Source organism: Diabrotica undecimpunctata, chromosome 2, assembly GCF_040954645.1.
Source record: "Diabrotica undecimpunctata isolate CICGRU chromosome 2, icDiaUnde3, whole genome shotgun sequence".
Lineage (NCBI taxonomy): Eukaryota > Metazoa > Arthropoda > Insecta > Coleoptera > Chrysomelidae > Diabrotica > Diabrotica undecimpunctata.
Window position 1 is genome coordinate 8,600,057 of NC_092804.1, and position 27,215 is coordinate 8,627,271.

At 34.1% G+C, this 27,215-nt stretch overlaps 1 protein-coding gene across 2 annotated transcripts in view; it reads left to right on the forward strand.

The window, feature by feature from the left end:
- The first annotated feature begins 1,501 nt into the window (after window positions 1-1,501).
- Mi-2 (chromodomain-helicase-DNA-binding protein Mi-2 homolog) overlaps window positions 1,502-27,215 on the forward strand; it is a 28,233-nt gene continuing 2,519 nt past the window's right edge. The window contains exons 1-23 of one of the 2 annotated variants that reach the window (XM_072522192.1): window positions 1,502-1,685; window positions 2,145-2,224; window positions 5,596-5,721; window positions 6,019-6,160; window positions 7,439-7,584; window positions 7,644-7,823; window positions 10,287-10,442; window positions 10,542-10,728; window positions 10,801-11,010; window positions 11,075-11,373; window positions 13,061-13,209; window positions 13,861-14,546; window positions 14,632-15,218; window positions 16,917-17,170; window positions 17,931-18,126; window positions 18,340-18,568; window positions 18,906-19,204; window positions 20,281-20,768; window positions 20,827-21,145; window positions 21,200-21,532; window positions 24,092-24,403; window positions 24,500-24,694; window positions 24,755-24,920. In XM_072522192.1, the coding sequence (XP_072378293.1) occupies window positions 1,649-1,685; window positions 2,145-2,224; window positions 5,596-5,721; window positions 6,019-6,160; window positions 7,439-7,584; window positions 7,644-7,823; window positions 10,287-10,442; window positions 10,542-10,728; window positions 10,801-11,010; window positions 11,075-11,373; window positions 13,061-13,209; window positions 13,861-14,546; window positions 14,632-15,218; window positions 16,917-17,170; window positions 17,931-18,126; window positions 18,340-18,568; window positions 18,906-19,204; window positions 20,281-20,768; window positions 20,827-21,145; window positions 21,200-21,532; window positions 24,092-24,403; window positions 24,500-24,694; window positions 24,755-24,920 (5,776 nt within the window). In that variant the 5' untranslated portion in view covers window positions 1,502-1,648. The remainder of the gene's footprint in view (window positions 1,686-2,144; window positions 2,225-5,595; window positions 5,722-6,018; window positions 6,161-7,438; window positions 7,585-7,643; window positions 7,824-10,286; window positions 10,443-10,541; window positions 10,729-10,800; window positions 11,011-11,074; window positions 11,374-13,060; window positions 13,210-13,860; window positions 14,547-14,631; window positions 15,219-16,916; window positions 17,171-17,930; window positions 18,127-18,339; window positions 18,569-18,905; window positions 19,205-20,280; window positions 20,769-20,826; window positions 21,146-21,199; window positions 21,533-24,091; window positions 24,404-24,499; window positions 24,695-24,754; window positions 24,921-27,215) is intronic. The other variant, XM_072522193.1, reaches the window with a different exon arrangement.

The window sequence follows — 27,215 nt, forward strand, 5'->3', positions numbered from 1 at the left end:
TTACTAAGACTTTTCAAAAAAAGGTCTGACAGATTTGGTTCTACATTGTAATTGTTTGTTAACTGAAACATGTCCCACGTGGCTTGATTTTCAACTTCCTTTATCCACAGTAAAAGCTTTTGCTGAAAGGAACTGATTTTATCAAGAGAGGTAAGGATTTTTTCTTGATTTCCCTGCATGCCCTTATTTAAAACATACAATTTCCCAAAAATATCTGCCAAAAACGCAAGTTTGGTGCACCAGGTATCATCACTAAGGAAATTGGCAAATTCAGACTGTTCACAAGTAAAAATTACTAACAGCTCCTCTTTAAGTTCATAGAAACTTTGAAGGACACGTCCGCGAGATACCCATTTTACTTCTGTATGCAACAATAGTTGCGTATTCTCAGAATCCATAGCAGAACACAAACTGTTAAATAATCTCGCTTTTAAGGGCCTGCTTTTGATTTAGTTCACCATTTTCACAACAGTTTGCAAAACGTCATTCAGTTCCGGCATCAATGACTTAGCAACAAGTGCTTCTTTGTGTAAAAAACAACGTGTGAAAATAATATCTGGATTTTCCTTTTGGACTAAAGAAACAGCAGACAAGCGCAGAACAGAAGTTTTATATAATGAAAAATTGTCGGTAAAAGTCGGTAATACTAGTAAAAAAGACGGTAAAATTTCGCGGCACGCCTAGAGGGACTTCAGGGCACACCAGTGTGCCGCGGCACTCTGGTTGGGAACCTCTGCTTTAGAGTACAACACACGTTGTTTCATCTGTAATTACGTTGCTCTGAATATAACAGGAAAAACTCAAGTTTTCTATTTATTTGTTAATAATAAGTCTCCCGTTGTATACCGCTGTCGCGGCTTTGGGAGTATAGCAGGGTAGTCTGCTATATCTAGGGCCTACGGTATACAAGGAAGGTAACATGGCCAGTGCTAAGCTTCAACCGCTTATTTATTTGTTACTAATTTAAATTTAAAACAACACTATAGGTACTATAAGATACAAACATTACAATTACAGCTACAGCGGCTTAATAATATTGAAATTTCCGTCCGCAGTTATGAGGATGTCATCTGTGTATCATTGGTCTGTGAAATAGGTGTCTGAGATGGAGAAGATTTCAGATTAGTAATGACAATTATTTATTATTATTATTAATTTTAATGTTTCACCAAATAAATTAGTAAACTTTTTGTAAATGACGCTTATTAAAAATTTAACCCAGTTTATTAAATCGAGACACAGTTTTTCTAGCTATCGCTCTCGAAATATATTTTACGAAAATACCAGTAAAATTACTGTAATTTGTCTAAAAGTAATTAGAGACCATCTTAAAAAAAATTATCGGTTGGATGCGTTGTTCTGTCAGTTCAACTGGTTCCACAGACAAGCCTGTCTGAAAAATATATAAATAGAAAGCGATGTAAAAACGACTGGAAAAAATACCCAAGAGAGACAGATATATTGGCGCATGTCAAACACATTTTACTCTAGTGTTCGTCTAGCCAAATCAAAGAGGGGATAAAAGAGTCTAAGAACACGAACGAGTGTATCGTCGTGTTTCTTTTTCTTTGGTTATTGTGTAAATTTATTATAAACGTGTTAAAATTTACTTAAAGTTAGTGATTTGTGTATTAATAGTTTGTAAGTGATGGCATCAGATGAAGAAGTGGAGGATTCTTTCGCCGGTAAGTTTGTTTTGTATGATATGCATAGGTGCAAACGTAAGCCGACTTTAAACCTTCGTTTATCTTTTAACAAGTCGATTTATCATCAAATTTTAGTATAAACACCTTGGTAAACATAAATATTCAGTAAATACACGACTTGTTCCAAACAGAAAGCTTGAAAAGCATGGGAAAACCTATAATTACTTCCTATAATCAGTAACATTAGTTTAGCGGGGGCAGGGGGAGGTAGATTTTCATTATTTTTGTGACAGCGCGCGGGCATATCCTGACCCTTAACAAAATGGAGGATATCAAACAAAGAGATTGGCAGTTTGCAAATTATATAATTTCGGCAATTATTCATAATATTGGTTTGGGGTTAGAAATTTCATATTTTCCCTCCAAAATATTGTCATTGTATCACTGACCATTGTCCACATGGTTAGCACGCGAGTTTTAAAGGGTTTTATTTTTTAGGGGAGGAAGATGCCCCCGACGATACAGCTGAACAAATAGATAACGAACCTGATTCTGATGATGGTGTTCCTAAAGGAGGGGTAAATATTTTTTAGTTACTATCACAATTAAAACAAATTTTGACATATTGTTTACCTGATTTTTAATTTTATAAAATGTTTCCTATAGTTAAAGTGATAAGCTAAGGAGTCCAAATAAATAGTGTAAAGAGGTAAAACCTAGTGTTTAAAAATGAAAATAACTAACAAAAGGTCCATAACTAGTAGAAAGGTTAATAAAAAAGATGATCTTAAGATGGAAGTAATATAAAATAATGTCTGTAAGCTTCAGAATATGGAAAAATTGAAGCAAAATGTGGCCCAGGATGAATTAGTTCCTGGATAAAAATTCACTTATCCAAGGCACTTTACAGGCATGGATACACATTCATAAGAATATACCTGGAAGATTGTATGGCTGTCATACACTGACAAGTGTTTGATAGTTTATCTGTAATTCTCAATAGACTTTGTGAATTAGATTAGGTATGAATATTTCAGAAAAGTGAATTAGCCATCTGTTCCTAAACGATCTCAGCCGTAGTTACTGGAAGTCAAAAAAAAATGTATTACAAGATTTTACTCTAATCCATAACACACTAGAATTATATTTACTGGTGCATCAAAAGTAGCAAGAAGGTTGTGCTATAATTTATCCACATAATAACCTTAAAAAATTGCTTAAATTAAGTGAAAAAATTACTAGGTATATATACTGCAGAATTAATTGCCATAGTATAAGTTGTCTTATATAAGTAATATCATAGTAAAAATCATATGAACAAGCTGAATTTTGTTGAGAATATTAATTTTGGGACTCCTAAAACTCCCCTGTAGGAGAATAAAAACCCAAAAAAATCTATTTACTAAGAATCTGTAAAAAAATGTTTCAAATAAAAAATGTAGTAGAAGAACCTACCTTAAAACCTATATGATGAAATTTTAGTTTTGAGTTTTGGCAACAAATGTGACACAGTTGAAATATGCTTAAAAAGCGCTGGATTTAAACTTTCACATAACAAACAACCTAAAACGCTCAAAACTTTTTTTTCCAATAAAACTAGTATGTTTTTTAAAAGAACTATAAACTACATCCAAAACCGTCTCCTTGGAGGCATTTCCCATGACGTGAGATCGTTTTAAATGTAAAATATTAAATTCTGTGTTTTTTATTCATATTTCAAATGCCTTATATGCCACAACTAAAAATTGAAATTTCATGTCATAGGTTTTAAAGATTAATCTCTAAAAATCGCGACATGTCTATTTATTTAACACCTTTATAAAAACTGAGTTTATTCCCGGCAAAATGCAAAAAGCAATGCAAGCGGTATAGCAATGCTGCACTGTTTACCTTTAAAATGCATCTTGATTTTTGTCGATAGGACACTTGAATCAAAAGATATCGAATTTTTATGGTCAAGCTGATACAAATTTTATTGGAAATTGATTTCGTGCATGAAACTAAAATTCAAAATCGACGGCCACTTCAAGCGTTGTTTCTGAGAGAATGGTTCGTTCTACACAAAAAATGCCAATAAACCTTTTTGTTTAAAATTATCTCAGCTACATTTTTTTCTTCGATGACAGATTCTTGGTAAATTGATTTGTTTGTAATTTACCCTTCCCCCGTTTAGGTGGAAGCCTGGGGGTAAAAGTGGTACACTTACATCTTTTTTGGGGTCCCAAAATTAATATTCTCTGCAAAATTCAGCTTGTTTGTATGATTTTTAGAGGTCAACTCTCTGACAACTGGACTATTTACCAAGGAGCTCAAAAATAAAGTAGAGTAGGATAGTATGTAAGGTATAAATGCCAACTCAATGAAATTGTGTGAAACATAAAGGCTATAATAGTAACAGAAGGGAAAGAACTATATAGAATAATCAAAAAGGATAATTTTCTTAAAAATAGTTTGATTGGAAAGTTGGAACAGGAAAACCTTGTCAAACTTGGATTTTCTACTTTATTTATGGATTTTCCCCTGCTGATTAAGGTTCAATCGGGGTTGAACTTAGTGTAAATTTAAAAACCATTCTCCAAATTGTATGATGTAGAGAAATAGGTACTACGGAACACATGATATTAGGCTGTTCTAATATCATCATCAGTTGTTGCTACAGCCCTTCGTGAGCACTGGCCAGTATCTGTATCATCTCCACCTTCAGCTCTACTTTCTCCATTAAGTAACGTACTAAAATATTCCTGTCACCTTTTCAGTACTTCCACTTTGTTGTTCAGAATTCCATGATGAACCTAATATGAGTTTTAATATAACTAATGAAGTAAAATTATCAAATGAAGAAATAATCAACATCTCCAAGACCACCAAAGTATCCAATATCTATAAGATAACCAAAATATTTCATTATTAAGTTCGTAAGATTATATCATCTATCAAGTGTTTGTTTAAGATTATAATCTTTGTTTGTTTGTCTATGTTTAAAGTCCTATGTCTATCTGAGTTCCACCTGTCCCATCTAAATGCTCTGAATGGCCCCTGAGGGTCTAACTTATATCTCAGTCTAATATCCAAAATTAACTATTAAACTAATTGTTTATCTTTGTAAAATTAGAACAGCAACCTAGTTAACAAACGAGAAGATGTAAGCACTTCTTTAGAGCTCAAAAAAACACAAAAATAATCACAACAGTAATACAGCAAATTAACATTGACTTCAAACCTCCAAACGCCCACACACATACATACCCAACCATAGAATTAGCTTATTTGCTTTGATTTACTGTTTACAGTAGCAGAACTTACAAAACAGGCACAGAAACATTGTTCAGAGGTTTTGGATCATTTTATAGATAGTGTTTATATAGTGTTTACAAGGAATGAGACAATAATCAGTCAAATAAACTAGAGTGGAAAAAAGTGTATGCAATTGTGTCAAGCAATTAAAACATTGATTCTAGATATCTTTTTTCTATTTATGTCCAAATATTTATCCAAAATAAATACTCTATTTCCTTCTAAATCTCTTCGTCCTGCAGTAGGTGATTTTCCTACCAATTATTAGTATTATTAATTTCAATAGTAATTCTAAGAAGTTTCTAATTATACAGTGGTCAAAATCAGTATTATCTTATATTATCTTATTATCAAATACTGTTATATTAAAAAGGTAAGACAGAAAAATTAATATGTTTTAGGCAGACGATGGTTGAATATCAACAATGCATCTATGTTGTTATATTATCACTTGAAATGAGTATTATTTTTTATAAATAAAGATAAAAGTGATGGTTTTTAATACCTTCTTGACCTCCCTTTATTGAAGCCTCCATCTTTTTATTTATTTATTTTATTACTACTTTAAGTTAAATTTCGTATTGTTTAAAATCATTTTTATCATATTTATACTGTAATATTGAACATTTATTGATTTATTTTGATTCTTCTACAGGAAGAAGATGATGATTATGAACCAGAAGATTCCAGAAAGAAAAAGAAAGGAAAGAAAAGAAAAGCCAGGGGAGAAGAAAAGAAAGGCAAGAAAAAGAAGAAAAAGCGAAAGAATGATAGTGGGGATGTAAGTTATGTTATTATTTTGAATTTTATTTATTAACATACTAGATCTGAAGTTATCATACATACCTAACACTATGTTTTAAAGATTGTTAAATGTTTTAATGTGCAAATCAAGTTTTTCATTTGAAAATGATTTCCAACAAAAAAGATATTTTTTATATTGAGAATATGCTTATAGTATAGACATACGAGTATAATATCTCCATATAAAAACTAATTATAGTTACGCAGTAATAATATTTGGTACATTAAGAGAAGTAAAGGATTTAATTTTTAATAAAATATTTATTTTTTGCAGGAAAGTGACTTTGGTGAAGATGACAATGGTGGTGGGGACTCAGATTATGCAAGCAGTAGTAAAAAAGGAAGGAAAAAGGGTTCTACCAAACACTCTTCTGCATCATCAACACCTACACCAGCTAGTGACTCTGGTGCAGGAGGTAAGGCTTATTCTTGGTTATATAGGCTATAAGGGTTCTTATAATTATGCAATTAAGCGTTTAGAGAGAAATCCGTAAAATGGAAGTTTTGAAAAAAACATTTAAATGAATTATTAACTGTAAAATCCTATGCCTTTTCTATAAATTTCTGTCTAAACTGAAATCACATTTAAAAAATTTTAATAGTTTTATTGTTGGCCACAGATTCAATAGGGCTTTTTGTTGTAGCCAGTTTTAGTACTTTTCCTTGCAGAAAAAGTAAAGACACAATAGGAGAAGAACTTTTGACTACAGTTTCACAAGGGTTCTAAGACCAGAAGCAGCTTATGTAGCGTTTTAATACTCCGGGATTTTTCTTTAAAAGAAAAGGTGTAATAAGATGAAAAGAAGAATAAAACCTGTTGATGTCAAATTCAATAGGGCTCTTTCTTCCAAGACTAGAATTTTTCTTAAAATAATGAATCAAAGAATGTGACAAAAAGAAGGACTATTAACTGAAGTAGAGGAGATATATTTTTTATTTAGTCGATGAAAGTACAAATGTAACTTATATTGTACTAGGACTTCTTCTTAACAAAAAGAAATGGCATAAGAAAAGAAGAAGATCCTAAATTCAATAGGATTCTGCCTTACACCAAGAGAAACATATATTTTTTAGGTTTTAGGACATTTTTTCATAAAAATTAAAGAGCAGTATGATAAAAAGATTTATTCAATAGAGTTCTTCTTTACATTGAGAGGAACAGATGTACCAAATTTCAAGTCTCATGGTTTTAGTAAGAATAAATCTGCAGTTACTAATCTGGATACCTATCAGTCAGATATTATCAGTTACATGGAGAATGGCAAACAAATAGATGCCATATACATAGATTTTTTTGAAGGCATTCCAATATAGTACATCATCAAATACTGCTTAAAAAATAGTGGCATCTGGTTTTCATTTTTAAATGGTTTGTTGGTTTAAAAGTTCTCTTTCTAGTTGCCCTCAAAGAGTTTAAGTTGGCTTTCATTTTTCGGATTCTGTTGTAGTAACATCTGGAGTTCCACAGGGTGCTCATCTCTGATTAAATATATTTAAAGCTGACAACATAACCTGCTTGGGAGCATCAGGTTCTCTGTTATTTTTAACTGTCTTTTGCATAATTTCAAACAGCTTCAGAACCTTCTCATAATCACTACAGTTGGTCCATGTATTTTTAATTTCCATAATTCAATAATTTATTTTGGGATCGTTAGAACTTTAGTTTATTAATAACTTTTTCCTTAAAACTGTAGGTATGCCTACCATCGAACAAGTTTGTTCAACATTTGGTTTAACTGACGTCGAACTCGACTATTCAGATGCTGATATGCAAAACTTGACTACCTATAAGTTATTCCAACAGCACGTTAGACCGCTCCTTGCTAAGGAAAATCCAAAGGTAAGCTTTTAAAAAAAATTTTAGCGACATGTTTTGGACATTTGTAACATTGCTTATAGGTTCCTATGTCAAAGTTGATGATGTTGGTTGCTGCAAAGTGGCGCGAATTTTCTAATTCAAACCCCAATCTACAAAGCGAAAATGAACCGTCTGCTCCAGCTTCAACCACGTCTGAAGAAAGTTATCCAAAAACTAATCGTTCTAGAGCATCCAAGGAAGCAGCCCAAAAGATAGTAGAGGTAAATGGCTGTATTTCTCTTTAACACTAGAAAGTCGGGCTTAGCATACCTACCTAGAAAGCCCGAAGGGATCATTTTGGCCCCAAGTTCCTAAATCAATAAAAACGCAAGTTTAGAATTAACTATTTATTTGGGAATAAACAAAAAATAAAAATAAACAAAAAATAAAAATAAACAGTTTTAAGAAATTATATAAACTCTTGACGATAGAATTTGATTTAATTTTTTAGTTTCATTTTAAACATTTGGAACACCATACAGTTTGCAGTTTTTGGCATTTGCTACACCTTGCCTTGTTACAGCCGTGGCACTCATTGGAAGTATGATTTCCTTTACAAAACATTTTTAACTGACATTTTTTTCTTTTTTGGCTAGTAACAGTGCTGGTGGTTGGTAAATCCGGTGGTGCTGGGTATAGTACCAGATTTCGGGAGGCAAGGTATGGAGCCCGTAATTCTTCACACAGCTGAAGAATAAACTTACGACGACTTCCAGTAACTTCTTTATAAATAATCCATGCATTTATTGCTCCTAAGTCAAGAATGTTATAAAACACGTGCATCGGCCATCGTCTTGAAGCAACTTTTGTAGTATAAAGACGCACCATTTGGTCCACTACATCAACCCCGTATTTTGTTTTATTATAAAAACTTACTGTTTGAGGAAGTTTTTTTCCATCGACAGCAACATCCACTGATTATGTAATGAGCTCAACAAAAGCACATTTTTGTGACTCTTTCCTTGGTATGCAGTAAGTGTTATCTTTTCGTCGCTCTGGAATATATGGGTAACATATAATTCTCCATTTTTACTCTTTACGCTTAGAGGAACTTCCTTTCTGTTGCGATTCAAAGTACCCACAAGACTTGTTGATTTTTTTTGCAATGCCTTGGTCAATTTTAACGATGTAAAGTAGTTATCTGTCGTAACATTTTTGCCCTTTCCCAGTTGATTTTCCATTAACCTCAAAACAACATGTTCACCAACACTTGTATCTTTCTTGCGTAGATGATCAGTGCCAGTATAAGGGTAACCATTTACAATATATTTTGATTCCACGCATGTCAAAAGCCAAAATTTTATGCCAAACTTATCCGGCTTATTTGATATGTACTGTGTGAACGGGCACCTGGCTTTAGAAGGCAGTAGTTGTTCGTCCACAGTAAGGTTTATTCCCGGTTTGTAACATGCACCACTATTTTCTATAAATCCATTCCAAACCGCAGAGGCTAGAGCAAATTTGTCGGTTTTCAATCGTTCAGATCTCGTACCACAAGCTGTTGGTTGGGAAATTTTTGGCACCGTAGACTCCTCTTGCATACAAAATAGCAAGGGCAGCCTCCAGTTCTTCCAAAGTTATAGTCCATGTGTCATTTTTCAAACATCGATGTGCTTCTGCAATAGTGCATTCTTTTATATGCCGTAACATGCTGTCGTTGATTATTAGATGCCAAGCACTTACCACACAATTGTTCCTCACGTTCCTTTTTGCATACGACGTAGGACCTGATTAGATACTAAAAATCATAATCTTACCAGGTACTGATCCAGAATCAATAACTTTCCACGTTGTTTCGTCCTTCGATTGTTCGGTGTCTCCGATTGAAATAGTTTTTCCTTGTTGACCTCTTTTTCTCTTGTGACTTGGCTTAGATGTACTTGGATTCACGATAAAATTAGCTGACTCGTGCTGTTGAGTTGTAGAAGCAGTGTTTACATAAATTGGCGAGTCTTGTACAATAAAACTTTCTAACTGCTCTGAAGCATCAGAGTCACTTGAATCATTATTTTGTGGTGGTACGTATTGTTCATCGTCTGACTCATTATTTTCTGCAAATTCAGATTCACCTCCCGAAACATCTTTTTGTATTTTTCGTATTTCTTCAAGAAGTTCAAGCTCTGATAGTCCACTACGAGACATCTTTACAGTCGTCTTGAATTTTCACAAATGAACGAATGTTTCAATATTTTAGAATCGAGAGTCAGCAGAACCTAATAAACCGCTCAATAAACAAAATACTTTCAAGGAACAAACAGTATGTAACAAAATACCTTCTAGGAATTAACGTACATAAACATAATTTTATCTATCGGACAGAAAGTTAAAAGAAATCGTCAAATTTCCGAGAAAATGATAATTAATACAGGGCCAGTTTGGCCCCTTCAGACTTCTATGGTAGGTTTGTTAGAAAATCCATTTAATAAATTTAGTAAACAATATTTTTTTGCGTTAAATAAGACTTTGTATCAAAATATTAAAAGTCATAAAATATGAAATTATTATTGTGTCAAATAAAAGAACTACAATAACTTCAAATCGCAACAGGGGCCAAATTGGCCCCTCCGACTTTCTAGTGTTAAAAAACAAACTGCTTAGTTTTATGTAAATAGTAAATGAATGCATAAGAAAATATATGTATGTACACAAAATGTACACTCAGTAAAATTAAATGTTATTCCTAGGCCGACTCTGAGCCATATGATGACGAATTTGACGATGAAGACGAGGAGGAAAAAGCAAAGAAAAAACGTAGTTCTAGAGGTAGGCCTAGTAAAAAGAAGGCTACCAAAGTACCAACTTTAAAGATTAAATTAGGAAAAAGGAAGCGAGGAAGTTCGGTAAGTAATTTTCGTATAGTTCTACATAAACAGTTTTCAAAGCTTGTTTGCTTTAAAATAAATTAAATATTATTTTCATATCGCTGTTTCTTTTATTAGGATGAAGAAGGCGATCTTAGTGGAGGTGGTTCTGATCGCGATTCTGACGCAGAGTTTGAGCAGATGCTACAAGAAGCCGAAGAACCAAAATCAAACAAATCTACCACTGGTGAAGAATCAGCACAGCCATCAGAATCACCTGCAGAGGAAAATCCAGCACCAAAACGCAAAGCGAAAACCAAAATTGGTTAGTATCAACAATATTTGACAACACAGTAGCAGTTTTAATGAAATAATATCAATATGATTTATTTCTTAGGTTGCAAAACAAAGAGAAAGAAGAAAACGAAGAGTGGCAAACCTGAAGATGAAAATTATGAACATCAAGATTACTGCGAGGTATGTCAACAAGGTGGAGAAATTATCCTCTGTGATACTTGCCCTAGAGCTTACCATTTGGTTTGCCTCGAACCTGAATTAGAAGAAGCCCCTGAAGGAAAGTGGAGTTGCCCGCATTGTGAGAATGAAGGTAGGTACATTAAAAAGAGTTTTACAGCCATTCTATAAAGTGTAAACCGAATATTTTATCTTAGGTCCCGCTGAACAAGATGATGACGAACATCAAGAGTTCTGCAGAGTTTGTAAAGACGGCGGCGAACTTTTATGTTGCGATTCCTGTACGTCGGCGTACCACACGCACTGTCTTAACCCACCACTTCCCGAGATACCCGACGGCGATTGGAAATGTCCTAGGTGCGGTTGTCCGCCCCTTGTGGGCAAAGCTGCTAAAATTCTTACGTGGAAATGGATCGATGATCCTCCCAAAAAGAAGGAGAATGGCGAAGATGAGCCTCCTACGCGACACAGAGAATTTTTCGTTAAGTGGCATGAGGTAAAGTATTTTACTATGTATATATAGCAGTTGCTAGTTGGTGGAAACATTGTCATAAATATACATAGTACAGGGTTACGCAATTGAACTGTTACCTGTTCAAACGACCATAATTTTTTTGTGTGAAATTATTTTTTATTGATTCAAATGACAAAAATGTGTGAAAATAATCAAAATTTCAGAATCCACGCACTTTGTCTTGAATGCCTTGACTATGGCCTTCAAACAATCAAAAAACGAGTTGTATGCTGCACGAATGTGATCTTCCGGTATTTTGGCCCATTCACATATAATTGCTTTCTTCAGCGCATCCATAATGGCATATTTTTTAGTCCTCATCTTGCTCTCCAAAATGGACCAGATGGAATAGTCCATCGGATTTGCGTCTGGCGAATTCGAAAGCCATTGTGTGGATGAAATGAAGTGTGGAACATGGTTTTTTAACCATTCTTGGTTCACACTAGCTTTATGAGACGGAGTCTTGTTGGAAAGTCCATGGTCTACAACCGAAATGTTTGCGTGCCCACAGCTCTAAAGCAGCTTCTAAAACATTTGCCCGATAATAAGTTGCATTTTAGTTGACAGTTTATGACAGTATATTAAATGAAGAATTTGTCAGAAAACCAGTTAACAGAGACAGTAACAGCAATGGTCACCAAAATAACAAACAAGCTAGTTTCTCCAGCACTTAAAACAATAGAGGAAGGAAGCAGTTGGACCAGATGATAGTCCTGGGGAAGTTTGGACAACTTTAGAGGAGACAGGAACAAATTTGCTGTACTCGATTTGCTAATTTCAGTCCCAACTGTCTAGTAAATTTAGTAATTATTTTTTGCTATATAGGGTAAAATTTTGACTGACAGGCAGTGACTGGAAATTACTATACAACCAAGTATACATGCTCATAGCCAATATTTAAACAAAATACGCTCAGATGCAAAAAAGTTATTGTTATCATTGTTCATTAAAACCAAGATCATGTCGTTGTTTTTAATCATTCAAACCATTCGAAATCAAATCAATCAATCAAAAGTCTCAAACTGAATTATTTCACAGGATGTTTATTACAGGATTTTATATTTACATGCAGTTTATTGACAAAATAAAACTGCATCAATTAAAGCAAAAGTTTATTTTGAAATTTTGTCAAATTTTGTTTTTTAAAGGAGTGATCATAACTGACTGATCATTATGTCAGCCACTGCTGCAACCAGACTGCCTAGTGCCTAAATAACGCACTCAAAAGTAGCCCTTAGTCAAAATTACAATAATTTTGATGCAAATTTATCAGCTCCTATTCGCATTTACCAGATTTAGCTCCGTGTGACAATTTTCTATTCCCAAAAACGCACTCAAAAGTAGCCCTTAGTCAAAATTACAATAATTTTGATGCAAATTTATCAGCTACTATTCGCATTTACCAGATTTAGCTCCGTGTGACAATTTTCTATTCCCAAAAGTGGTTGTTGCACATCTTTTTGCTGCAAGCTATGAGGTACATTGTTATCCGCATTTATAGACATTGAAACATCAAGATTAAAAATCATCTTAAGTATATGAAGTGAAAAGGAAACTATGTTGAAAAGTAAATGAGAAAAATAACAATAGCATGCCTTCTGCTAAATTAATGTCAAAACACAGTAGTTATCACTATCGTATCATTCTAAAAACATTGTTCTGTTTGTAGCTATCATATTGGCATTGTAGCTGGATAACTGAGCTTCAATTAGATGTATATCATCCTCTCATGTTCCGAAGTTATTCAAGAAAGTGGGACATGGAAGAGCCTCCGAAACTTGAAGAACCTATGGATGAAGCTGACAGCAGATGTAGTAGGTAATAAAAATTATATTTAACAATGTTTTTGTATCTTAATATCAACTTTTTGTACTTCACTCTCGATTTTATTTACATATCCTTCATTTTGAATATAAAAATATTTGTAACATCACTATATATTTTTTCCAGTATATTCCATATTGTGAACATTTTTAAATAGATCGACAGTACATTCTTATACTAATCTGAATCGTTTTCTGCTGCAATTTTTGGGACTATCTGTCCCTTTCCAGTTTGAAAGATAGTTTATATAACATCACTTTTGCGCGCCTCATCTTTGTTTTTATGATATAAATTGCGATGGCTTTTGTTTGCTTAAATATAAATTTTGCTGCATTAGTTAATCTTTATTTGTACTTTCTACTCATTTTGAAGATGAAATTAACATATTGTGTCAATTTTCATTTTATTTGTGTGTTTGAGTGTTTACTTACTGTTTTTTTTTTTTGTTTGGGACCAGGAATAATTATCACATCAGTTTTTGTTGGCTGATTGCAGCAGTCCTCTTGCCAGTGTCTTTTATCATCCTTAGGGATTATTTATTTGTCTTATTTTTTATTCAATTAATCAATTTTGGAACTTAAAAAAAGATTTGTCATAGATAACAAACAGCAAAAGTATTTTGTGATTAAAAGTTCGTATTTGTAGGTTCCTAAAAATGGGCGGAAACAACAACGACGATGAACTCGAAGAAAAGTACTACCGGTACGGAATAAAACCGGAATGGCTAATAGTCCATCGTGTCATCAACCACCGCACGATGCGAGACGGAAGAACTTTGTACTTAGTAAAATGGCGAGAGCTAACTTACGATCAAGCTACCTGGGAAGAAGAATCTGACGATATCCCAGCTCTAAAGTCTGCCATCGAATATTACACAGATTTAAGAGCTGCTCATTTATCCGGCGCGGCTGGAAGTAAAATTGGAAAGAAGGGTAAAGGTGGAAGGAAGCCGAAAGCTAAAGAACTTATGGATGACGACGATAGAAACGGTCCTCGCAGATACACTCCACCGCCAGATAAGCCGGTCAGTGATCTGAAGAAAAAACTAGACAAACAACCGTCTTATTTGGACGAGAGTGGATTGCTTCACGAATACCAACTGGAGGGTCTTAACTGGCTTCGTTATTCCTGGGCGAACGGTATCGACACCATCTTAGCCGACGAGATGGGTCTCGGCAAAACCATTCAAACCATCGTCTTCTTGTATTCTCTCTACAAGGAAGGTCACTGCAAAGGTCCGTTCTTAATAAGTGTCCCGCTTTCGACGATCATTAATTGGGAGAGAGAATTCGAAAATTGGGCGCCTGATTTTTATTGTATAACATATGTTGGTAAGTTAATCAATAAATTTGAGATAATTCAATTCTGATAGATGTTTGTTATGGTTTTTGATTCAATGAATTTTGCAATTTTTAGGTGACAAGGACTGCAGAGCTGTAATTCGTGAGAACGAACTCAGTTTCGAAGATGGCGCAGTCAGAGGAAGTCGAGCTTCTAGAATTAGGGCCGGTTCTATCAAGTTTAACGTTTTGTTGACCAGCTACGAATTAATTTCGATCGATTCGGCATGTCTCGGTTCTATCGAATGGGCCGTATTGGTAGTCGATGAAGCTCATAGATTAAAAAGTAATCAGTCAAAATTCTTCAAAATCTTGAACAGCTATAATATAGCTTATAAACTCCTCTTGACCGGAACACCGCTTCAAAACAATCTCGAAGAATTGTTCCATTTGTTGAACTTCCTTAACGGTCAGAAATTCAACGATCTCCAAAATTTCCAAGCCGAATTCGCCGACATTTCGAAAGAAGACCAAGTGAAGAAATTGCACGAGATGTTGGGACCTCATATGCTGCGGCGGCTCAAGGCCGATGTGCTGAAGAGCATGCCTTCGAAATCTGAATTTATTGTCAGAGTAGAATTGTCTCCCATGCAGAAGAAATATTATAAATATATTTTGACGAGGAACTATGAAGCTTTGAATCCTAAAGGAGGTGGACAATCGGTAAGTTATTAACACTCATAAACATTTTATACTTTATACTCCATGAAACAGTACATCATTAACTACTGCTTGTTTTTTATACGATAATAGAGAATATTTATCATAAATCCAAAATACTTTTTTTAATCCAAAATAAAACGAGTTGAACCACGATCTTGGGACACCAAAGAGTAGGCGTTCACTAGTTAGCTTCACTCTTTCAATGGTGTTGCCAGCTAATTAGTCTACTTGAGATATTCCTAGTAGCAACACTATAATTACTCTACGAAAAGACATTATTTTAATACAAACGTTTGTAAAAAAATTATTTGAGTTGCCTATTGCTCATATTATAGGATTTACTTGTTGTTTGTTCAAGTATTGTTCAGTAACTGTTTGGAATAACAAAGAAAACAAGTTTTTTTGCGAAAAACCTTTTATTTTGGAAAAAAATTGTTAGCTGTGTTTACGTTAGACAAGGGAACTGTTAAGATGTAAATAATAGGGTTCTTTTAAATCCATATTCTGTAATGTATCTTTTTTTATGCATTTCTTTCATTTTGTTATGTTAACGCAAGTACTGTAAAAAAAATGTGATGGGAGTGTCTTGTTTATAACATTTTGCTAATCCTTCTTTCGTGTCCCCTTATTTTTTATTTCTCTTTCTAGTTTTATCTTAGTAGGTGCATATAGTGCTTTACTTTTTTGTTTTACTGAATTTTGTGTCCCATTATTCCACGAATAAATAGTGAGCAATCAACAGCTTGAAGAAGTGGGGGAATTGTGCTATCTGTGGAGCGTGGTGGACATTATAGGAGGCACATAAAGGGTATGACACGAAGAAGAGGCCTGACAGGGAAAATATTCACTAGTCAAAACAATATATGGATGTTGAAAGAGATCATCACTGGCACAAAGCTAAAAAAAATTAAATGTCAAAATAGTCCTATGTGAAGCAGTCACTTGGAAGGCAGGCAAAATATTCATTAAGTATGGACATTTATTAATAAATGCCTAAGAGTTATATGCTAAATTTTCTGGCCAAGGAAGATTAGTAACATATACCTAAAGATACAGAGGAAGAACCTACCGAAATGACCATCATAAGAAAAAAACCGAAATGACCATCATAAGAAAAAAGGGTGGCCAGAAAATCAAAAAAGAGCAAACATATGACAAGTCTTGGATTCTGGTATGACACAGAAAAGAAGAGTGGGAGCAAAACATGGAGAGGTTCAGGGGTTGGCAAAGAACAGGAAAATATGGAAAGACCTAGTTGGGAAATTATCACTAAATGCTTACTGCATAGGAGTAACAAACCTATCAGTACTATAGTAAGATGGACTCTCACGACTTCTTACACCTTCAACTAGATAATGACAAGCGAGCTCAATAGAATTTCCGTCTGGTGAGCATCTTGGCTAAATTAATTTATCTATTTCAACTTTTAACAATAATTAGATATGCTGTACCTGGAGAATGTGGTTTCACATGATAATAAAGCTGTCGCCTAGAAAGTATGAACATTATCAGCTTAAATATCATTAATATATCTTCCAGCTGTCAGTGCCCCATCTTTAACAAAAATGAGCTCAGTATAACCACGTTTGGTTCGTTCTCAACAGTCCTAGGGAACCACAACTGAACAAACGATATTTACTTGATTTAAGTGTTTATTTTATCAGCGATTAATAATAATGAATCGGTTATTTATTACAGGTATCTTTACTTAACATTATGATGGATCTCAAGAAATGTTGCAACCATCCCTACCTCTTCCCAGCCGCTTCGGAAGAAGCTCCTCTGGGTCCTCACGGTAATTGGGATGTGGGTCATTTGATCAAGGCCTCAGGAAAGTTGGTGCTATTATCGAAGATGTTGAAAAAGCTTAGAGAACAGGGTCACAGAGTGTTGATCTTCTCGCAGATGACGAAGATGTTGGATATATTGGAAGATTATCTTGAAGGAGAAGGGTGAGCAATACAATGATCCATAATAAATTGAATGTTTGTAAAGTAGATTCATTTAGCAAATTCCCATCGGTAAACATGAGCATGTGTTGATATTCGCCCTCTCATTCGTCAAGTGGCTATTAAATATAATTTATTGCCTTAAGCCAGACAGATTCTCATGTTACAGATCCAAACTTGCCAGTCTGTTTAAATTCAAATTATAGCGTGTTGCTTATTTATTCATAATATTTAGTTTGTTATGTAACTCTCAGTTAATGAATATTTTATTTTAGCACATTTTCCTTCAATGGAACATTAAATTTTGCTCACAGTGATTAAATTTCAAGAAATTCTTACACTAATATTTTCAAAAGTAAATATTTTTAAAAATCATATAATATAGCTCAGTACGACCCTGTTTGGCTTTCACGTGCGTTTGTTGACAGATGGGAATTTGTAAAACGAATGTAGTTTAGTACATCTGAAAAGTATATTCATTTTTCATAAGATATTACGATGCTAAAATGAATTGATAAACAAAGATATCGTTTTTATTGAACTGACATAATTACAGCAAGTTTCATATAAAATTAATTAGTTTACAACTTGTAAATCAGGTAGTTATCGGTGGTGAAATGTGAGATTCAATAGACCAGTCAAATGGTAACTACAAGGCAACCAGTGCTATTATAAAATTTTGTATTTAATATTTAAATTCTTATTACAAAAATTGTCGATATTTTAGTGTTTAGGAAATATATTTGGTTTTTCCCTTTTCTAGATATAAATACGAACGTATTGATGGGGCTATTACTGGTAATCTCCGTCAAGAAGCTATCGATAGGTTTAATGCTCCAGGTGCTCCCCAGTTTGTTTTCCTTTTGTCCACTAAAGCCGGTGGTTTGGGCATCAATCTTGCTACTGCAGATACAGTAATCATTTACGATTCTGATTGGAATCCTCACAACGATATTCAGGTATAAAAATTTTATTATAGTCCAGTCAAAATGTATTCAAATCTGTAATGGAATAAAACAAGTTCCAATCTCATACAATGATGTGTTTGTTGGTTCAACAATATGAGTGTACAGCTGATTTATATTCCATTCCGAGATTAAAACCTTTTTTTCTTATCACATTGTTCTAATTTTGTTTGAAACATTTTTATTATCTCTTTTGAAAACTTTCAGGCATTCTCCAGAGCTCATCGTATCGGTCAAGCTAACAAGGTGATGATCTACCGCTTTGTAACACGTAACAGTGTGGAAGAGCGTGTTACACAAGTAGCCAAGCGTAAAATGATGTTAACTCACTTGGTAGTGAGACCTGGAATGGGCGGTAAAGGCGCCAACTTTACTAAACAAGAGTTGGATGATATTCTCAGATTCGGTACCGAAGAGTTGTTCAAAGAAAGTGAAGGTAAGCAAAAATTAATATATTTTTTCAATTGCGTTGTAGGTCTTACAATTTAACCTCATGGGTAATTGTTTTATGGCTCTAAATATTGTCTCTAACATTTAGATTCCTTGTAACTGTTGGTAGGCAAGTATGTACTGCTGACTCTGAAACGGGCCACATTCTACCTTGCTTGCTCTGTAGGTGGATTCAGAGCTGCTCAAAAATTTGTCGGCATATATTTTACCACAGACCTTGCAGATGCTAAGTTGTGTCGGTTCATTGGAAAATATTCTCTACTGTATATGAAAGAGTATTTAATATTTAAGTTCTGTTTTCTGACAATATTTCTTCTTTGTAGGCAAAGAAGACGAAGCCATTCACTATGACGACAAAGCTGTGGGAGAATTGCTGGATCGTTCCAAAGAAGGTATTGAACAGAAAGAGAGTTGGGCGAACGAATATCTCAGTTCATTTAAAGTGGCTAGTTATGTTACAAAAGAAGGGGAAACTGAGGAAGAAGTTGACACTGAGATTATTAAACAAGAAGCGGAAAATACCGACCCGGCCTACTGGATCAAGCTGCTTAGACATCATTATGAGCAACAACAGGAAGATATAGCTAGGACGTTAGGAAAAGGCAAAAGAGTTAGGAAACAGGTAAATTAAAGTTCCTTTAAGCTTCTCTTAGCTAACAAGTTGCTTTGAATTGTTCAAAATATCATCACTATATATGATGCGCTTTTAAATTTAAAATTGGCCAAGTTTTAGACAGTTTAGCATCATCTAGCAAGTTCCCTTTTACAAATATGCCCTATTGAGGCATCAATTGATGGAATAAAGTTAACTTCGACAGTTGTTACTTGATATGACATTTGATATATGTTTTTAAAGTGAAAATTTTTGGTAGACAGGCTTGAACAAAATATATTTTTTTAATTGGTGAAAAATCAACTTGGCTTCAGCATAAGCTGGGTTAATAATGTAATGTAAGCTGCCTACATTCAACACAAAACCCATAACTCAGGATTCCTACAGCTCCTCTGCACTTAGACATTAAACTTTAGTCCCCATGAATGATATACAACACACATATGCAGAGGAGTTATACTATTCTCTTGAAAGAAGGGTCCTAAGAATCTTACAACTTGGTGCACAACTTCTCCATTGTCTCAAAAAAGAACCTTGTTGAATTTGAAGCTATATGTCGTGTTGTCTTCTTATACTTTTATTTTTGGCTTGAAATAAAAGTCCTAGAAGCTTGAAACTGGGTGCAAGGGTTCATCTTGTAATAAGAATTGTTGAATTGGGTGCAATAGGTATTTTTCTCCTAGTATTCTTATGCCTTTTAAAAGTCATAGAGTTTTGAAACTTGGTGTATAGGTTTCTCTTGGTGTACGAAATAACTGAATTTGGTATTAATAGATCTTCTACTTTTTATATTTTTATGCATTTTAGTTTTTCTTGGAGGGAAAATCCTGAAGTCTTGAAATTTGGCACATACTTTTTTCTTGGTCCAAAGAAGAATCTTGTTGAATTTGGAGCAATAGTTCTTCATTTGTTAATAAGTATAACTATTCGAAATATAGTTTATATTCACTGGAATTAAATATTTTTCTCAATATAAGATGTGTTTTCCAAGCAGGGCTGTAATATTTAACATTTGTTGGCACTAATTCGAAAGCAATATGAATTTTTTAAGTTAGATTCTAACTGTATTTTGTTTTATTTGTTAGGTTAATTATAATGATGGCGGAATGACAACTGACACACGAGAAGACACGACATGGCAAGAAAATCTCTCCGATTACCATTCTGACTTTTCTGCGGGATCAGATGAGGATAAGGAAGACGATGATTTCGATGAGAAGAACGACGCCGATTTGAGCAGAAGGAGTCGAAGAAAGATGGAAAGAAAAGACGAGAAGGACCGTCCACTACCACCGTTACTAGCCAGAGTTGGGGGAAATATTGAAGTGCTCGGTTTTAATGCCAGGCAGCGTAAAGCGTTCCTTAATGCTATTATGCGCTACGGAATGCCACCACAGGATGCTTTCAATTCGCAGTGGCTGGTGAGAGATCTTCGAGGAAAGTCTGAGAAGATATTCAAGGCTTACGTGTCTCTGTTTATGAGGCATCTTTGCGAACCTGGTGCAGACAATGCTGATACGTTTGCGGACGGTGTGCCGAGGGAAGGACTGAGTAGACAACACGTTCTGACAAGGTACATATTTGTAATACACTTCTGCTTGTATTTTTATTGACAACATAATTTTTTTTAGAATTGGTGTAATGTCGCTAATAAGAAAGAAGGTTCAGGAGTTCGAACACATCAATGGCGAGTATAGCATGCCTGAAGTAATCAAAAAGAGCATAATGGATCAAAACAAAGCCAATGCCGCCGGCGCGGCCACCACAAGCGAAGCGGAAACGCCTAAAAGTGCTACTACCAGTACCAGCGCTACACCAGCTACAAGTGCCGCTCCGAGTCCCGCTCCCACACAAGGAGAAGATAAAGAAAAGGATAAAGATTCTGTTCAGAGTGACGAAAATAAAGATAAAGAAGTTAAAACGGAAGCCGAAGATGAAGAGAAGAAAACGGTAAATTATTTCATATTTATTTTGGTCGCAATTTAATAAATGTATTGCTTTCAGGGAGAATCTTCGACAGAAAAGATGAAAACCGAACCGGAAGAAGTTAAAGAAGCGTCTCCGAAAACCGAAACACCCGAAGTTAGTTCCGAAGCTGATAAATCCGAGATCAAATCTGAAGTCGATAGCTCGTCGGTAACCAGCGAGGAAAAGAAAGAAGAAAAGGAGGAAGAGGTCAAAAAGGAAGAACCTGAAGAGGTCAAAATCGAAACGCATGAGGAGGAACTTGTTAAAGAGGAGAAAAAGGAGGAAGAGGACGATAAGAAAAAAGAGGAAGTTAAGGTGGAAAAGAAGGAAGAGGATGACGTTATGGTTATTGATGATGATAAAGATAAGGTGATTTACTTGTTTCTTATACTTAATTTTTTTATCAGAGGTTTTTACCTACACCATTCGTTGTTTTAAATAATTATGTTTCAATATGTTTTTTGCTCAGCTCCTACATTAGCCATTTTTTCTTGTTTTTATGTACACATTGTCTGTTCTTTAATGTGCCTCCAGTAAGTTGTCGTTCCATCATTTTCGTGGTCTTCCTATTGATCGTCTTCCTATTGGGGAACCGTTTCTTGCCGTCTTTACTACTCTATTTGTTGTCAGTCGGCTTATGTATCGATGTATACCTCTGTTGGTTATAAAATAATATATCATAGATCTTTGTCCACCAGCGTTATTGAATGTATATTTGTGTTGGTCTTTATGGTCAAAAAATGTGTTGACCACATAACTACAGTAGCCATTTCTTATGACTTGTATGTGTGTCTATGTTCTTTACACAAAAATGTTCCACAAACTTAATAGTTTTTGAAATAAATGATGAAATGTTGGGAAAAAAGTAGTTTCCGCCCTTCTTTTCCCCTGTAATGAGGGATGCACAAAAAAAACTTTATTGGAAAGATTACCAATTCATTACTGCCCTAATTATAGATGATATACAACACTAAAACTTTAGGTATGCATAATTTTTTTTATTTTCTACCTTTTTTGGTCTATTGTATATCTGTCAGGAAGTATAATTCGATAAGTTCTCTTTTTGTAAGTGGAATTTTCATATGCAACAATTTTTATATTTTCCTTCTGTAGAATAACTACTTATTTTATTATATTTTTATTATTAAGTACACGGGTTCACCCCATTACAGCATTATAATATGAAAAGGTTCAAAAGATCTTAGTCTTATAAAGTGTTGTTAGATTTAGTATATCTAAAATTACGTTTTGTCTATATTTGCAACTGAAATTCCCATTTTGTAACCTTAATACCTATGAAACTTATTCTGAACTTTTTCAATGGAATTGATATACTGGTCATACATAGGAAACCAGACTAGCGTGCCATATTCTAGTTGAGGGGTGTACAAGAGAACAATACACAACTTTCGTTACATCAATTTTGAACTCACTACAGTTTCTTAATGTAAATCCAAGAAGTTTAAGACCTTACAATGTAATCTGTAAATTATAGTTATTGAAATTAATGCTTTCATTAAAAGTTAAGCCCAGGTGTCTAACTTGATTTTTATATCTTAAGTTAACATTATTCGTAAGATAGTTTGAGTCGTATTGTTTATTCCCCTTAAAAAAAAACTGATATAAAAGCATTTATCGATATTTAAAGTAAGATTATTCTGTATACTCCAGTCCCATAACCTGTCAATGTCCTTTTGCAATGTATGTATGTCAGCTATAGATTTTATACATCTATATAACTTCAAGTTATCTGCAAAAAGTAAAGCTAATGATTCGAGATTATTAGAAATATCATTTATAAAGAGATTGAATAGTAATGGTGAACAGTGGCCTCCTTGGGGGGCACCTGATAAAACCTCAAATCATTCAGACAGGAAATTAAATAGTTTCACCCTTCGTTTTTGATCCTTTAAAAAACTCGATATCCATTCAGCCTCCTTGGTAAATCCTAAATTGTGGAGTTTTGCAAGCAAAATGTCGAAATTGGCTCTGTCGCAGACTTTGGAGAAGTCAGTGTAGATCGAGTCTACTTGTTCCGTCCTCTACAATGCCTCACAACAGATCCAATTCATATACTGCCAAGTTAGTGGATTTTCCAGCTACAAACCCATGTTGAACTACAGATAATAATTCTTTACATTGCCAATATAGTTGATTGTATACTATTTTATCGAATAACTTTGGTATTGCTGATTGCTTAGAGATTACAATAATTATTTACGTTATTTTTGTCACCAGCTTTAAAAATAGGTGATACATAGCTTTCTTTCCATCTAGTCGGTAAGGAACATGTAAGCAAAGATAAATTAAACAGTAGGTATATTTGTTTGGAAATTGTAAATGAACAATGTTTCAAAAAATAATTTGGAATATTATCTGCTCCCCTTTAAAAAAGAGTTTCTGAGTTGACATATACCATGATAAATATCAGAGATTTTAATAGTGTATAAAGAAATATTTGCTTTTGAACATGAGTCTCTTTTGGGCAATCGGCATGTGGATGAATGATGAATCATATACACTAGTAAAATGTTCGGCAAACAAGTTAGCTATGTTTTGGGCATCATCTGCCATTTGGTTATCAAGATACATGTGATTTGGAACATTGTTTGATTTTTTTTATCATTAATGTATCTCCAGAAATGTGTTGGATTATCTTTCAGATTGTTACCAACAGTTTTTACATAATTAGAGTGACATTTTTGAGTTTCTATTTTACATTTAGATCTTAAGTTAGAAAATATCAAGTATTCTGCTTCAGACTTTGTTTGTAAATATTTTTTGTGACTTGTTTTCTTTGCAATAATTAAATTTTTTAAATATGGGGAGAACCATTTTGGAAAGTTGGAGCTTTTAATGAGTTCTTGGATTAAACTGATTAAAGACAGCATCTAGAGTTTCATAAAACTTATGACTTAAATTTTATAGAAGGACAAAAAGGAAATCGATCTCGAAGCCAAGAAACGTTTTATGTTCAATATTGCCGACGGAGGTTTCACCGAACTCCACACGTTGTGGCTCAACGAAGAGAAGGCCGCGTCTCCTGGTAGAGAATACGAAATTTGGCACCGACGCCACGACTATTGGCTGTTGGCCGGCATAGTAACGCATGGATACGGTAGGTGGCAGGACATTCAAGCCGACGCGCGGTTCGCAATCATCAACGAACCCTTCAAAATGGATGTTGGAAAAGGAAACTTCTTGGAAATCAAGAATAAGTTCTTGGCGAGGCGATTCAAGGTAAATTTTTCTTTTACAATCTTTTATAAAACTTCTTACTTAAATTTGTATGATTTAAACGATATAAAATACTTTTTTTTTATTATTATTTTTTAGCTTCTGGAACAAGCTTTAGTAATCGAAGAACAACTTAGGCGAGCCGCCTATCTGAACCTCACTCAAGATCCCAATCATCCAGCGATGTCTTTGAACGCTCGCTTCGCGGAGGTTGAATGTCTCGCAGAATCCCATCAACATCTCAGCAAAGAATCGTTGGCTGGCAATAAACCTGCCAATGCAGTATTGCACAAGGTTCGTTTTTTTTAACAATCGCAACAGAACAATCGTTATTATAATCTGTTTTATTTGTAGGTTCTTAACCAACTCGAAGAGTTGCTGTCTGACATGAAATCGGATGTGTCAAGGTTGCCGGCTACACTGGCTAGGATACCGCCTGTGGCACAGAGGTTGCAGATGTCGGAGAGGAGTATATTGTCGCGATTGGCTGCCACGTCATCATCAAATACACAGTCCACAAGTAAGTGTTACTACTACTAATCCTATGTTTTATTAAGACTCGCATTTTCCTTCAAAAACTAGAAAATAATTTATAGAATTGTTACACAGGTCGGTGATGAAAAAAATAGTTTTTTAATAATTATATCTTAACTATTATGTTTTTGATGTGCCGAATCCGAAACTAGAAAAAAGAACTGCCAATTGTTAACAGTTAAATATTAAAATATGTCAACCCAAAAATTTAATGTAATTATCCATCTGAACCTAGCATCCGATATTTGACTGGTAGAACAGATATGTGGAACCTCCTGTTAGTATATTTTATAAAAGCGAAGTGATGGGCAATAACAAAAACTGAGATAAGTCTTCTGAGTCCATTTTTAATTTCTTTCCGTTTGTGGCGTTTTCAGAAATATTATAAATAAGAATTAAGAAATTATGTTAACCTATGTATTACGGAGTTGAATCCTGGACACTAACTGAAGCAATGGAGAAAAAACTTGAAGCCTTCGAGATGTGGCTATACAGGCGAATTCTAAGGATATCATGGACAGACAAGATAACCAACGAGACCGTATTACGAAGAGTGGGCAAAGAAAGAGAGGTGATGTATACCATTAAAAGGAGAAAGTTGGAATATCTCGGACATATAATGAGAAACAGCACTAAATACAGATTACTGAAGGTAATCCTACAGGGTAAAGTATTCGGAAAGCGAGGAATTGGGAGAAGGAGAATATCATGGTTGAAGAACCTGAGGAAATGGTTCTCCACAACAACAACGAATCTATTTAAAGCATCAGTCAATAAAATAATTATAGCCAGAATGATTGCCAATATTCGGAACGAATAGGCACTGAAAGAAGAAGAATGTTAACCTATAAATAAGTGATGGATCCGACCGTTGCTTGATGGTAATTCATTTTATGTAACAATAAAACATTAAAAACTTTGTTTTCAAAACTTCCACAAAATTCATGAGAGGTAAGACATTTTAATAAATTTTGTGGAAGTTTTGAAAACGAAGTTTTCAGTGTTTTATTGTTATATAACCTATAGAACTTTATCATTGGCGCTTTTTGACAGGCAATTTGACACTTGACTCACTTGACTCGATATTTAAGGCGAAAAGCCTTGTCTTTTGAGTTAAAATTTTGAACTATTGTGCTGAAGCTATTTTCTTGTGGCATTTTAAACTTGATACTATTTTAATGGGAATACGCAACAATTGAAGGTTAAAATAAGTTTATTGACGTTTCAATTTCTACTTCGGATTAATAGTTAATTAAAAATTAATAGTTTAATAATGTTAATTTAATAACATTTTGAGAACGATTTCCGAAGTGAAAATTGAAACGTCAATAAACTTATTTTAACTTTCAATTGTGAAAATTTTGAAGGTGATATTATACCCACGGATTGATATCAAATTCTGATTTTTGTGTGCTTTGTAGTTAATTGTAGACGATGTATCTCTGACTTTCTATTATTATTCAATATTCTTATTGCTGACTTCTTTTTTCAGTATCAGTAACCAGAGTCTGCGACATTCTGTTGATGTATTTGCTACACATTTTTCTTCATTAAGAAAGATGAGGGGTGCTTCTTTAATTTTTCTCTGTTTACTCTCTTTTCCTTGTATGATTAATTGATGCATCTTTTCATTGTACTCTATGCTCATTGGTCCTGGGAGTATGTTTGCATATCTGGGATCTGTCATGGTTTCTGTTTTTGATGTATGATTCATGTTCATTTATCCTAACTTAGTGGTCTCGAGTTTTGTCACACATAAACATTGATGCATTCAGGGAGTATTTTATAGATGCAGTTCTTTGATATTTCTTGTGTGTTGTGTTTGGTTTTGAACAGGATAGATCTTAGTGTGTTGGTTGTTTTGCAAGTTAATGTGATGTTGGATGTATTTCCTATCATTTTTAAATTTTCTGATAAGTCCTTTACATATGGTGTTATTGTCATCTTCAGATCTCTTCTAGTGAAAGTTTCAGGATCGTTTTTAGTATTTTTTTGTTTTCTTTCTTTGATCTTGTGGAATTCCTTGTTTATAATAGACAAATCTAAGGTGATAAGTAGGAGGTCAGTTTTTGTTGGTTCTGAAGATTGTTCACCATATGATCTGTCATTGGTTTCTCCACATGTTCTTAAGAGTCAGTGTCAGTTAGTTAAATAGTCAAATAAAAGTCCAATCATTGTTTATGTGATAAGTATAAAGAGTATATTGTTTTGTGGTTTGGGTGATAATTTAAATATCGTTTATTGTGGGTTGGTTTTCTGTAAACTTGGTTGCATATCTTTT